The following is a 15,073-nucleotide window of genomic DNA, read 5'->3' as shown; positions in this document are numbered from 1 at the left end:
GGAGTGATGATCACGCATTCACTTCCACAGACACCAACCCCCCTCAATTCTCAGTAATAGAATGTTGTGCTAATTCTCAAAATATATGATGGTAGAGATAGATGCCATTTTCTTTAGCTAGCAGCAAAAAGGTCACTTGCCTAAAATAAGGTACAAAATGAGGTAATATTTAGTGACGTGCAAGCCCCCCCCATAAAGGGGTGGAGCTTTAGGATTTAGGGTATAAATATATGGCATACTGTGTTATTGTTAAAGAGCTTTTTGTCAAAAGCTGTCTCCGTTGTGCCCTTGACTTGAATAAATTCACGTGTTATTCTGTTTCAAAATAACCTCAGACTGTGTTTTTTATTTACGCTTTCCTCAGTAGCATCATCCTTCACAATTGAAAAACATCCAGAGCGGACTACACAATCGCACACAGACAGCTGTCCCACAACTGCACAAGCCCTTTCACACACAACACGCATTCACTCACCTCGAAGGAGTACGTGGAGAGCTGCGTGCCAGACTGCGCCTCACTGCCGTACACCTCTATCTCATCGACCTCATCCAGCATCACCCCCTTACTGCCTGCGGGGTCCGGAGAGACGGGTCAGAACCGCGAGACAAGGGGGATATATATACCCAACTCCCACCCCAGCACACTGGGGGGGGGGCCCCCATACTGCGCCTCGCTGCCGTACACCTCTCTCTCATCCAGCATCCCCCCGTACTGTCTGCGGGGTCCGGAGAGACGGGTCAGAACCACGAGACAAGGGGGATATATATACCCAACTCCCACCCCGCCCCAGCACACAGAGAGGGGGGCCCCCATACTGCGCCTCACTGCCGTACACCTCTCTCATCCAGCATCCCCCCCGTACTGCCTGCAAGGGTCCGGGGAGACGGGTCAGAACCGCGAGACAAGGGGGATATATTAACCTAACCCCCGCCCCAGCACACAGAGAGGGGGGCCCCCATACTGCGCCTCACTGCCGTACACCTCTCTCATCCAGCATCCCCCCCGTACTGTCTGCGGGGTCCGGGGAGACGGGTCAGAACCGCGAGACAAGGGGGATATATATACCCAACTCTCACCCCAGCACACTGGGGGGGGGGCCCCATACTGCGCCTCACTGCCGTACACTATCTCATCCAGCACCACCCCCGTACTGTCTGCGGGGCCCGGGGAGACGGGTCAGAACCGCGAGAGTTAGGGTGCCACTGAATAGAGGGGGGACTCACACTCACCAGGACGGACCACAGAGGAATCCACTCGCTTCTTCTTATTGGGAGGTTCGTCCTGTAACAGATCACAGGCGTCAGTACCCCCCAAACCCACACACCCCGGCGCCCGATCCCACACACATCACAGGTGTCAGTACCCCCCAAACCCACACACCCCGGCGCCCGATCCCACACACATCACAGGTGTCAGTACCCCCCCAAACCCGCACACCCCGGCGCCCGATCCCACACACATCACAGGTGTCAGTACCCCCCCAAACCCACACACCCCGGCGCCCGATCCCACACACATCACAGGCGTCAGTACCCCCCCAAACCCGCACACCCGATCCCACACACATCACAGGCGTCAGTACCCCCCCAAACCCACACACCCGATCCCACACACATCACAGGCGTCAGTACCCCCCAAACCCGCACACCCGATCCCACACACATCACAGGCGTCAGTACCCCCCCAAACCCACACACCCCGGCGCCCGATCCCACACACATCACAGGCGTCAGTACCCCCCAAACCCGCACACCCCGGCGCCCGATCCCACACACATCACAGGCGTCAGTACCCCCCAAACCCACACACCCCGGCGCCCGATCCCACACACATCACAGGTGTCAGTACCCCCCAAACCCACACACCCCGGCGCCCGATCCCACACACATCACAGGCGTCAGTACCCCCCCAAACCCGCACACCCCGGCGCCCGATCCCACACACATCACAGGTGTCAGTACCCCCCAAACCCACACACCCCGGCGCCCGATCCCACACACATCACAGGTGTCAGTACCCCCCCAAACCCGCACACCCCGGCGCCCGATCCCACACACATCACAGGTGTCAGTACCCCCCAAACCCACACACTCAGTCACCCGATCCCACACACATCACAGGTGTCAGTACCCCCCCAAACCCACACACCCCGGCGCCCGATCCCACACACATCACAGGCGTCAGTACCCCCCCAAACCCGCACACCCCGGCGCCCGATCCCACACACATCACAGGTGTCAGTACCCCCCCAAACCCGCACACCCCGGCGCCCGATCCCACACACATCACAGGTGTCAGTACCCCCCAAACCCACACACCCCGGCGCCCGATCCCACACACATCACAGGTGTCAGTACCCCCCAAACCCACACACCCCGGCGCCCGATCCCACACACATCACAGGTGTCAGTACCCCCCCAAACCCGCACACCCCGGCGCCCGATCCCACACACATCACAGGTGTCAGTACCCCCCAAACCCACACACTCAGTCACCCGATCCCACACACATCACAGGTGTCAGTACCCCCCCAAACCCACACACCCCGGCGCCCGATCCCACACACATCACAGGCGTCAGTACCCCCCCAAACCCGCACACCCCGGCGCCCGATCCCACACACATCACAGGTGTCAGTACCCCCCCAAACCCGCACACCCCGGCGCCCGATCCCACACACATCACAGGTGTCAGTACCCCCCAAACCCACACACCCCGGCGCCCGATCCCACACACATCACAGGCGTCAGTACCCCCCAAACCCACACACCCCGGCGCCCGATCCCACACACATCACAGGCGTCAGTACCCCCAAACCCGCACACCCCGGCGCCCGATCCCACACACATCACAGGCGTCAGTACCCCCCAAACCCACACACCCCGGCGCCCGATCCCACACACATCACAGGTGTCAGTACCCCCCAAACCCACACACCCCGGCGCCCGATCCCACACACATCACAGGCGTCAGTACCCCCCAAACCCGCACACCCCGGCGCCCGATCCCACACACATCACAGGTGTCAGTACCCCCCCAAACCCGCACACCCGATCCCACACACATCACAGGTGTCAGTACCCCCCAAACCCACACACCCCGGCGCCCGATCCCACACACATCACAGGTGTCAGTACCCCCCCAAACCCGCACACCCGATCCCACACACATCACAGGCGTCAGTACCCCCCAAACCCACACACCCGATCCCACACACATCACAGGCTTCAGTACCCCCCCAAACCCGCACACCCCGGCGCCCGATCCCACACACATCACAGGTGTCAGTACCCCCCCAAACCCGCACACCCCGGCGCCCGATCCCACACACATCACAGGTGTCAGTACCCCCCAAACCCACACACTCAGTCACCCGATCCCACACACATCACAGGTGTCAGTACCCCCCCAAACCCACACACCCCGGCGCCCGATCCCACACACATCACAGGCGTCAGTACCCCCCCAAACCCGCACACCCCGGCGCCCGATCCCACACACATCACAGGTGTCAGTACCCCCCCAAACCCGCACACCCCGGCGCCCGATCCCACACACATCACAGGCGTCAGTACCCCCCCAAACCCACACACCCGATCCCACACACATCACAGGTGTCAGTACCCCCCCAAACACGCACACCCCGGCGCCCGATCCCACACACATCACAGGCGTCAGTACCCCCCAAACCCACACACCCCGGCGCCCGATCCCACACACATCACAGGCGTCAGTACCCCCAAACCCGCACACCCCGGCGCCCGATCCCACACACATCACAGGCGTCAGTACCCCCCAAACCCACACACCCCGGCGCCCGATCCCACACACATCACAGGTGTCAGTACCCCCCAAACCCACACACCCCGGCGCCCGATCCCACACACATCACAGGCGTCAGTACCCCCCAAACCCGCACACCCCGGCGCCCGATCCCACACACATCACAGGTGTCAGTACCCCCCCAAACCCACACACCCCGGCGCCCGATCCCACACACATCACAGGTGTCAGTACCCCCCCAAACCCGCACACCCGATCCCACACACATCACAGGCGTCAGTACCCCCCAAACCCACACACCCGATCCCACACACATCACAGGCTTCAGTACCCCCCCAAACCCGCACACCCCGGCGCCCGATCCCACACACATCACAGGTGTCAGTACCCCCCCAAACCCGCACACCCCGGCGCCCGATCCCACACACATCACAGGTGTCAGTACCCCCCCAAACCCGCACACCCCGGCGCCCGATCCCACACACATCACAGGTGTCAGTACCCCCCCAAACCCGCACACCCCGGCGCCCGATCCCACACACATCACAGGCGTCAGTACCCCCCCAAACCCACACACCCCGGCGCCCGATCCCACACACATCACAGGTGTCAGTACCCCCCCAAACCCGCACACCCCGGCGCCCGATCCCACACACATCACAGGCGTCAGTACCCCCCCAAACCCGCACACCCCGGCGCCCGATCCCACACACATCACAGGCGTCAGTACCCCCCAAACCCGCACACCCGATCCCACACACATCACAGGCGTCAGTACCCCCCCAAACCCACACACCCCGGCGCCCGATCCCACACACATCACAGGCGTCAGTACCCCCCAAACCCACACACCCCGGCGCCCGATCCCACACACATCACAGGCTTCAGTACCCCCCCAAACCCGCACACCCGATCCCACACACATCACAGGCGTCAGTACCCCCCAAACCCACACACCCCGGCGCCCGATCCCACACACATCACAGGCGTCAGTACCCCCCAAACCCACACACCCGATCCCACACACATCACAGGCGTCAGTACCCCCCCAAACCCACACACCCGATCCCACACACATCACAGGCGTCAGTACCCCCCCAAACCCACACACCCGATCCCACACACATCACAGGCGTCAGTACCCCCCCAAACCCACACACCCGATCCCACACACATCACAGGTGTCAGTACCCCCCAAACCCACACACCCCGGCGCCCGATCCCACACACACACATCACAGGTGTCAGTACCCCCCAAACCCGCACACCCCGGCGCCCGATCCCACACACATCACAGGCGTCAGTACCCCCCAAACCCACACACCCCGGCGCCCGATCCCACACACATCACAGGCTTCAGTACCCCCCCAAACACGCACACCCCGGCGCCCGATCCCACACACATCACAGGTGTCAGTACCCCCCAAACCCGCACACCCGATCCCACACACATCACAGGCGTCAGTACCCCCCAAACCCGCACACCCCGGCGCCCGATCCCACACACATCACAGGTGTCAGTACCCCCCAAACCCGCACACCCCGGCGCCCGATCCCACACACATCACAGGTGTCAGTACCCCCCAAACCCACACACCCCGGCGCCCGATCCCACACACATCACAGGTGTCAGTACCCCCCAAACCCACACACCCCGGCGCCCGATCCCACACACATCACAGGTGTCAGTACCCCCCAAACCCGCACACCCCGGCGCCCGATCCCACACACATCACAGGTGTCAGTACCCCCCAAACCCACACACCCCGGCGCCCGATCCCACACACATCACAGGCGTCAGTACCCCCCAAACCCGCACACCCCGGCGCCCGATCCCACACACATCACAGGTGTCAGTACCCCCCCAAACCCACACACCCCGGCGCCCGATCCCACACACATCACAGGCTTCCGTACCCCCCCAAACCCACACACCCCGGCGCCCGATCCCACACACATCACAGGCGTCAGTACCCCCCAAACACGCACACCCCGGCGCCCGATCCCACACACATCACAGGTGTCAGTACCCCCCAAACCCACACACCCCGGCGCCCGATCCCACACACATCACAGGCGTCAGTACCCCCCAAACCCGCACACCCCGGCGCCCGATCCCACACACATCACAGGTGTCAGTACCCCCCCAAACCCACACACCCCGGCGCCCGATCCCACACACATCACAGGTGTCAGTACCCCCCAAACCCACACACCCCGGCGCCCGATCCCACACACATCACAGGTGTCAGTACCCCCCAAACCCACACACCCCGGCGCCCGATCCCACACACATCACAGGCGTCAGTACCCCCCAAACCCACACACCCGATCCCACACACATCACAGGCGTCAGTACCCCCCCAAACCCACACACCCCGGCGCCCGATCCCACACACATCACAGGCGTCAGTACCCCCCAAACCCACACACCCGATCCCACACACATCACAGGCGTCAGTACCCCCCCAAACCCACACACCCCGGCGCCCGATCCCACACACATCACAGGCGTCAGTACCCCCCCAAACCCGCACACCCCGGCGCCCGATCCCACACACATCACAGGCGTCAGTACCCCCCCAAACCCACACACCCCGGCGCCCGATCCCACACACATCACAGGCGTCAGTACCCCCCAAACCCACACACCCCGGCGCCCGATCCCACACACATCACAGGTGTCAGTACCCCCCAAACCCGCACACCCGATCCCACACACATCACAGGTGTCAGTACCCCCCAAATCCACACACCCCGGCGCCCGATCCCACACACATCACAGGCGTCAGTACCCCCCCAAACCCGCACACCCGATCCCACACACATCACAGGTGTCAGTACCCCCCAAACCCACACACCCCGGCGCCCGATCCCACACACATCACAGGCTTCAGTACCCCCCAAACCCACACACCCGATCCCACACACATCACAGGCTTCAGTACCCCCCAAACCCACACACCCGATCCCACACACATCACAGGCGTCAGTACCCCCCCAAACCCGCACACCCGATCCCACACACATCACAGGCGTCAGTACCCCCCCAAACCCACACACCCCGGCGCCCGATCCCACACACATCACAGGCGTCAGTACCCCCCAAACCCGCACACCCCGGCGCCCGATCCCACACACATCACAGGTGTCAGTACCCCCCCAAACCCGCACACCCCGGCGCCCGATCCCACACACATCACAGGTGTCAGTACCCCCCAAACCCACACACCCCGGCGCCCGATCCCACACACATCACAGGTGTCAGTACCCCCCAAACCCGCACACCCCGGCGCCCGATCCCACACACATCACAGGCGTCAGTACCCCCCCAAACCCGCACACCCCGGCGCCCGATCCCACACACATCACAGGCGTCAGTACCCCCCCAAACCCACACACCCCGGCGCCCGATCCCACACACATCACAGGCGTCAGTACCCCCCCAAACCCGCACACCCCGGCGCCCGATCCCACACACATCACAGGCGTCAGTACCCCCCAAACCCACACACCCCGGCGCCCGATCCCACACACATCACAGGTGTCAGTACCCCCCAAACCCACACACCCCGGCGCCCGATCCCACACACATCACAGGCTTCAGTACCCCCCCAAACCCACACACCCCGGCGCCCGATCCCACACACATCACAGGCGTCAGTACCCCCCAAACCCACACACCCCGGCGCCCGATCCCACACACATCACAGGCGTCAGTACCCCCCAAACCCACACACCCGATCCCACACACATCACAGGCTTCAGTACCCCCCCAAACCCACACACCCCGGCGCCCGATCCCACACACATCACAGGCTTCAGTATCCCCCCAAACCCGCACACCCCGGCGCCCGATCCCACACACATCACAGGTGTCAGTACCCCCCAAACCCACACACCCCGGCGCCCGATCCCACACACATCACAGGCGTCAGTACCCCCCAAACCCGCACACCCGATCCCACACACATCACAGGCGTCAGTACCCCCCCAAACCCACACACCCCGGCGCCCGATCCCACACACATCACAGGCGTCAGTACCCCCCCAAACCCACACACCCGATCCCACACACATCACAGGTGTCAGTACCCCCCAAACCCACACACCCCGGCGCCCGATCCCACACACACACACATCACAGGCGTCAGTACCCCCCCAAACCCACACACCCGATCCCACACACATCACAGGCGTCAGTACCCCCCCAAACCCGCACACCCCGGCGCCCGATCCCACACACATCACAGGCTTCAGTACCCCCCCAAACCCGCACACCCCGGCGCCCGATCCCACACACATCACAGGCGTCAGTACCCCCCCAAACCCACACACCCCGGCGCCCGATCCCACACACATCACAGGCGTCAGTACCCCCCCAAACCCGCACACCCGATCCCACACACATCACAGGTGTCAGTACCCCCCAAATCCACACACCCCGGCGCCCGATCCCACACACATCACAGGTGTCAGTACCCCCCAAACCCACACACCCCGGCGCCCGATCCCACACACATCACAGGCGTCAGTACCCCCCCAAACCCGCACACCCGATCCCACACACATCACAGGCTTCCGTACCCCCCAAACCCACACACCCCGGCGCCCGATCCCACACACATCACAGGTGTCAGTACCCCCCAAACCCACACACCCCGGCGCCCGATCCCACACACATCACAGGCGTCAGTACCCCCCCAAACCCACACACCCGATCCCACACACATCACAGGTGTCAGTACCCCCCAAACCCACACACCCCGGCGCCCGATCCCACACACATCACAGGTGTCAGTACCCCCCAAACCCACACACCCCGGCGCCCGATCCCACACACATCACAGGTGTCAGTACCCCCCAAACCCGCACACCCGATCCCACACACATCACAGGTGTCAGTACCCCCCAAACCCACACACCCGATCCCACACACATCACAGGTGTCAGTACCCCCCAAACCCACACACCCCGGCGCCCGATCCCACACACATCACAGGCGTCAGTACCCCCCAAACCCACACACCCCGGCGCCCGATCCCACACACATCACAGCTGTCAGTACCCCCCAAACCCACACACCCCGGCGCCCGATCCCACACACATCACAGGTGTCAGTACCCCCCCAAACCCGCACACCCCGGCGCCCGATCCCACACACATCACAGGTGTCAGTACCCCCCCAAACCCACACACCCCGGCGCCCGATCCCACACACATCACAGGTGTCAGTACCCCCCAAACCCACACACCCGATCCCACACACATCACAGGCGTCAGTACCCCCCAAACCCACACACCCCGGCGCCCGATCCCACACACATCACAGGTGTCAGTACCCCCCAAACCCACACACCCCGGCGCCCGATCCCACACACATCACAGGTGTCAGTACCCCCCCAAACCCACACACCCCGGCGCCCGATCCCACACACATCACAGGTGTCAGTACCCCCCAAACCCACACACCCGATCCCACACACATCACAGGCGTCAGTACCCCCCAAACCCACACACCCCGGCGCCCGATCCCACACACATCACAGGTGTCAGTACCCCCCAAACCCACACACCCCGGCGCCCGATCCCACACACATCACAGGTGTCAGTACCCCCCAAACCCACACACCCCGGCGCCCGATCCCACACACATCACAGGCGTCAGTACCCCCCAAACCCACACACCCCGGCGCCCGATCCCACACACACACACAACACAGGTGTCAGTACCCCCCAAACCCGCACACCCCGGCGCCCGATCCCACACACATCACAGGTGTCAGTACCCCCCAAACCCACACACCCCGGCGCCCGATCCCACACACATCACAGGCGTCAGTACCCCCCAAACCCACACACCCCGGCGCCCGATCCCACACACACACACATCACAGGTGTCAGTACCCCCCAAACCCGCACACCCCGGCGCCCGATCCCACACACATCACAGGTGTCAGTACCCCCCAAACCCACACACCCCGGCGCCCGATCCCACACACATCACAGGTGTCAGTACCCCCCAAACCCACACACCCCGGCGCCCGATCCCACACACATCACAGGTGTCAGTACCCCCCAAACCCACACACCCCGGCGCCCGATCCCACACACATCACAGGTGTCAGTACCCCCCAAACCCACACACTCAGTCACCCGATCCCACACACATCACAGGTGTCAGTACCCCCCCAAACCCACACACCCCGGCGCCCGATCCCACACACATCACAGGTGTCAGTACCCCCCAAACCCACACACCCCGGCGCCCGATCCCACACACATCACAGGTGTCAGTACCCCCCCAAACCCACACACCCCGGCGCCCGATCCCACACACATCACAGGTGTCAGTACCCCCCCAAACCCGCACACCCCGGCGCCCGATCCCACACACATCACAGGTGTCAGTACCCCCCAAACCCGCACACCCCGGCGCCCGATCCCACACACATCACAGGCGTCAGTACCCCCCAAACCCACACACCCCGGCGCCCGATCCCACACACATCACAGGCGTCAGTACCCCCCCAAACCCACACACCCGATCCCACACACATCACAGGTGTCAGTACCCCCCAAACCCACACACCCCGGCGCCCGATCCCACACACATCACAGGCGTCAGTACCCCCCAAACCCGCACACCCCGGCGCCCGATCCCACACACATCACAGGCGTCAGTACCCCCCAAACCCACACACCCCGGCGCCCGATCCCACACACATCACAGGCGTCAGTACCCCCCAAACCCGCACACCCGATCCCACACACATCACAGGCGTCAGTACCCCCCAAACCCACACACCCCGGCGCCCGATCCCACACACATCACAGGCGTCAGTACCCCCCAAACCCGCACACCCCGGCGCCCGATCCCACACACATCACAGGCGTCAGTACCCCCCAAACCCGCACACCCGATCCCACACACATCACAGGCGTCAGTACCCCCCAAACCCACACACCCCGGCGCCCGATCCCACACACATCACAGGCGTCAGTACCCCCCAAACCCGCACACCCGATCCCACACACATCACAGGCGTCAGTACCCCCCAAACCCACACACCCCGGCGCCCGATCCCACACACATCACAGGCGTCAGTACCCCCCAAACCCGCACACCCCGGCGCCCGATCCCACACACATCACAGGCGTCAGTACCCCCCAAACCCGCACACCCCGGCGCCCGATCCCACACACATCACAGGTGTCAGTACCCCCCAAACCCGCACACCCCGGCGCCCGATCCCACACACATCACAGGCGTCAGTACCCCCCAAACCCACACACCCCGGCGCCCGATCCCACACACATCACAGGCGTCAGTACCCCCCAAACCCGCACACCCGATCCCACACACATCACAGGCGTCAGTACCCCCCCAAACCCACACACCCCGGCGCCCGATCCCACACACATCACAGGCTTCCGTACCCCCTCCCCCCAAACCCACACACCCCGGCGCCCGATCCCACACACATCACAGGTGTCAGTACCCCCCCAAACCCGCACACCCGATCCCACACACATCACAGGTGTCAGTACCCCCCCAAACCCGCACACCCGATCCCACACACATCACAGGCGTCAGTACCCCCCAAACCCACACACCCCGGCGCCCGATCCCACACACATCACAGGTGTCAGTACCCCCCAAACCCACACACCCCGGCGCCCGATCCCACACACATCACAGGCGTCAGTACCCCCCCAAACCCGCACACCCGATCCCACACACATCACAGGCGTCAGTACCCCCCCAAACCCACACACCCCGGCGCCCGATCCCACACACATCACAGGCGTCAGTACCCCCCCAAACCCACACACCCCGGCGCCCGATCCCACACACATCACAGGCGTCAGTACCCCCCCAAACCCGCACACCCCGGCGCCCGATCCCACACACATCACAGGCGTCAGTACCCCCCAAACCCACACACCAAGGCGCCCGATCCCACACACATCACAGGCGTCAGTACCCCCCAAACCCACACACCCGATCCCACACACATCACAGGCGTCAGTACCCCCCAAACCCACACACCCGATCCCACACACATCACAGGCGTCAGTACCCCCCCAAACCCACACACCCCGGCGCCCGATCCCACACACATCACAGGCGTCAGTACCCCCCCAAACCCGCACACCCGATCCCACACACATCACAGGCGTCAGTACCCCCCCAAACCCACACACCCCGGCGCCCGATCCCACACACATCACAGGTGTCAGTACCCCCCAAACCCGCACACCCCGGCGCCCGATCCCACACACATCACAGGCGTCAGTACCCCCCAAACCCACACACCCCGGCGCCCGATCCCACACACATCACAGGTGTCAGTACCCCCCAAACCCGCACACCCCGGCGCCCGATCCCACACACATCACAGGTGTCAGTACCCCCCAAACCCACACACCCCGGCGCCCGATCCCACACACATCACAGGCGTCAGTACCCCCCCAAACCCGCACACCCGATCCCACACACATCACAGGCGTCAGTACCCCCCCAAACCCGCACACCCCGGCGCCCGATCCCACACACATCACAGGCGTCAGTACCCCCCAAACCCACACACCCCGGCGCCCGATCCCACACACATCACAGGCGTCAGTACCCCCCCAAACCCGCACACCCCGGCGCCCGATCCCACACACATCACAGGTGTCAGTACCCCCCAAACCCACACACCCCGGCGCCCGATCCCACACACATCACAGGTGTCAGTACCCCCCAAACCCACACACCCCGGCGCCCGATCCCACACACATCACAGGTGTCAGTACCCCCCAAACCCACACACCCGATCCCACACACATCACAGGCGTCAGTACCCCCCAAACCCACACACCCCGGCGCCCGATCCCACACACATCACAGGTGTCAGTACCCCCCAAACCCGCACACCCCGGCGCCCGATCCCACACACATCACAGGCGTCAGTACCCCCCCAAACCCGCACACCCGATCCCACACACATCACAGGCGTCAGTACCCCCCAAACCCACACACCCCGGCGCCCGATCCCACACACATCACAGGCGTCAGTATCCCCCCAAACCCACACACCCGATCCCACACACATCACAGGTGTCAGTACCCCCCAAACCCACACACCCCGGCGCCCGATCCCACACACATCACAGGTGTCAGTACCCCCCAAACCCACACACCCGATCCCACACACATCACAGGCGTCAGTACCCCCCAAACCCACACACCCCGGCGCCCGATCCCACACACATCACAGGCGTCAGTACCCCCCCAAACCCGCACACCCGATCCCACACACATCACAGGTGTCAGTACCCCCCAAACCCACACACCCCGGCGCCCGATCCCACACACATCACAGGCGTCAGTACCCCCCCAAACCCGCACACCCGATCCCACACACATCACAGGCGTCAGTACCCCCCAAACCCACACACCCCGGCGCCCGATCCCACACACATCACAGGTGTCAGTACCCCCCAAACCCACACACCCGATCCCACACACATCACAGGCGTCAGTACCCCCCAAACCCACACACCCCGGCGCCCGATCCCACACACATCACAGGCGTCAGTACCCCCCCAAACCCGCACACCCCGGCGCCCGATCCCACACACATCACAGGCGTCAGTACCCCCCAAACCCGCACACCCCGGCACCCGATCCCACACACATCACAGGCGTCAGTACCCCCCAAACCCGCACACCCCGGCGCCCGATCCCACACACATCACAGGTGTCAGTACCCCCCAAACCCACACACCCCGGCGCCCGATCCCACACACATCACAGGTGTCAGTACCCCCCCAAACCCGCACACCCCGGCGCCCGATCCCACACACATCACAGGTGTCAGTACCCCCCCAAACCCGCACACCCCGGCGCCCGATCCCACACACATCACAGGCGTCAGTACCCCCCCAAACCCACACACCCCGGCGCCCGATCCCACACACATCACAGGTGTCAGTACCCCCCAAACCCACACACCCCGGCGCCCGATCCCACACACATCACAGGTGTCAGTACCCCCCAAACCCGCACACCCCGGCGCCCGATCCCACACACATCACAGGTGTCAGTACCCCCCAAACCCACACACCCCGGCTCCCGATCCCACACACATCACAGGTGTCAGTACCCCCCAAACCCACACACCCCGGCGCCCGATCCCACACACACATCACAGGTGTCAGTACCCCCCAAACCCACACACCCCGGCGCCCGATCCCACACACATCACAGGTGTCAGTACCCCCCCAAACCCGCACACCCCGGCGCCCGATCCCACACACATCACAGGCGTCAGTACCCCCCCAAACCCGCACACCCGATCCCACACACATCACAGGCTTCAGTACCCCCCAAACCCACACACCCCGGCGCCCGATCCCACACACATCACAGGTGTCAGTACCCCCCAAACCCACACACCCCGGCGCCCGATCCCACACACATCACAGGTGTCAGTACCCCCCAAACCCGCACACCCGATCCCACACACATCACAGGCGTCAGTACCCCCCCAAACCCACACACCCCGGCGCCCGATCCCACACACATCACAGGCGTCAGTACCCCCCCAAACCCACACACCCGATCCCACACACATCACAGGCTTCCGTACCCCCTCCCCCCAAACCCGCACACCCCGGCGCCCGATCCCACACACATCACAGGCGTCAGTACCCCCCAAACCCACACACCCCGGCGCCCGATCCCACACATATCACAGGTGTCAGTACCCCCCAAACCCACACACCCCGGCGCCCGATCCCACACACATCACAGGCTTCAGTACCCCCCCAAACCCGCACACCCCGGCGCCCGATCCCACACACATCACAGGTGTCAGTACCCCCCCAAACCCGCACACCCCGGCGCCCGATCCCACACACATCACAGGTGTCAGTACCCCCCCAAACCCACACACCCCGGCGCCCGATCCCACACACATCACAGGTGTCAGTACCCCCCAAACCCGCACACCCCGGCGCCCGATCCCACACACATCACAGGTGTCAGTACCCCCCAAACCCACACACCCCGGCGCCCGATCCCACACACATCACAGGCGTCAGTACCCCCCCAAACCCGCACACCCGATCCCACACACATCACAGGCTTCAGTACCCCCCCAAACCCGCACACCCCGGCGCCCGATCCCACACACATCACAGGCGTCAGTACCCCCCCAAACCCGCACACCCCGGCGCCCGATCCCACACACATCACAGGCGTCAGTACCCCCCAAACCCGCACACCCGATCCCACAC

General features: G+C 63.9%; 1 protein-coding gene across 1 annotated transcript in view; it reads right to left on the bottom strand.

Annotated features, from left to right (window-relative positions):
- Window positions 1-345: 345 nt before the first annotated feature.
- Window positions 346-15,073, bottom strand: part of LOC142476744 (cleavage and polyadenylation specificity factor subunit 1-like) — a 52,468-nt gene continuing 37,740 nt past the window's right edge. Inside the window, exons 6-7 of the mRNA XM_075581904.1 lie at window positions 1,225-1,282; window positions 346-570 (exon numbers count right to left, since the gene is read on the bottom strand). Coding sequence (XP_075438019.1) covers window positions 404-570; window positions 1,225-1,282 — 225 coding nt within the window. The 3' untranslated portion in view covers window positions 346-403. The remainder of the gene's footprint in view (window positions 571-1,224; window positions 1,283-15,073) is intronic.

This window comes from Ascaphus truei, unplaced genomic scaffold (assembly GCF_040206685.1).
Source record: "Ascaphus truei isolate aAscTru1 unplaced genomic scaffold, aAscTru1.hap1 HAP1_SCAFFOLD_1687, whole genome shotgun sequence".
Lineage (NCBI taxonomy): Eukaryota > Metazoa > Chordata > Amphibia > Anura > Ascaphidae > Ascaphus > Ascaphus truei.
The sequence above is the reverse complement of the archived record's forward strand: the minus strand, read 5'-3'. Positions and strand labels throughout refer to the sequence as shown.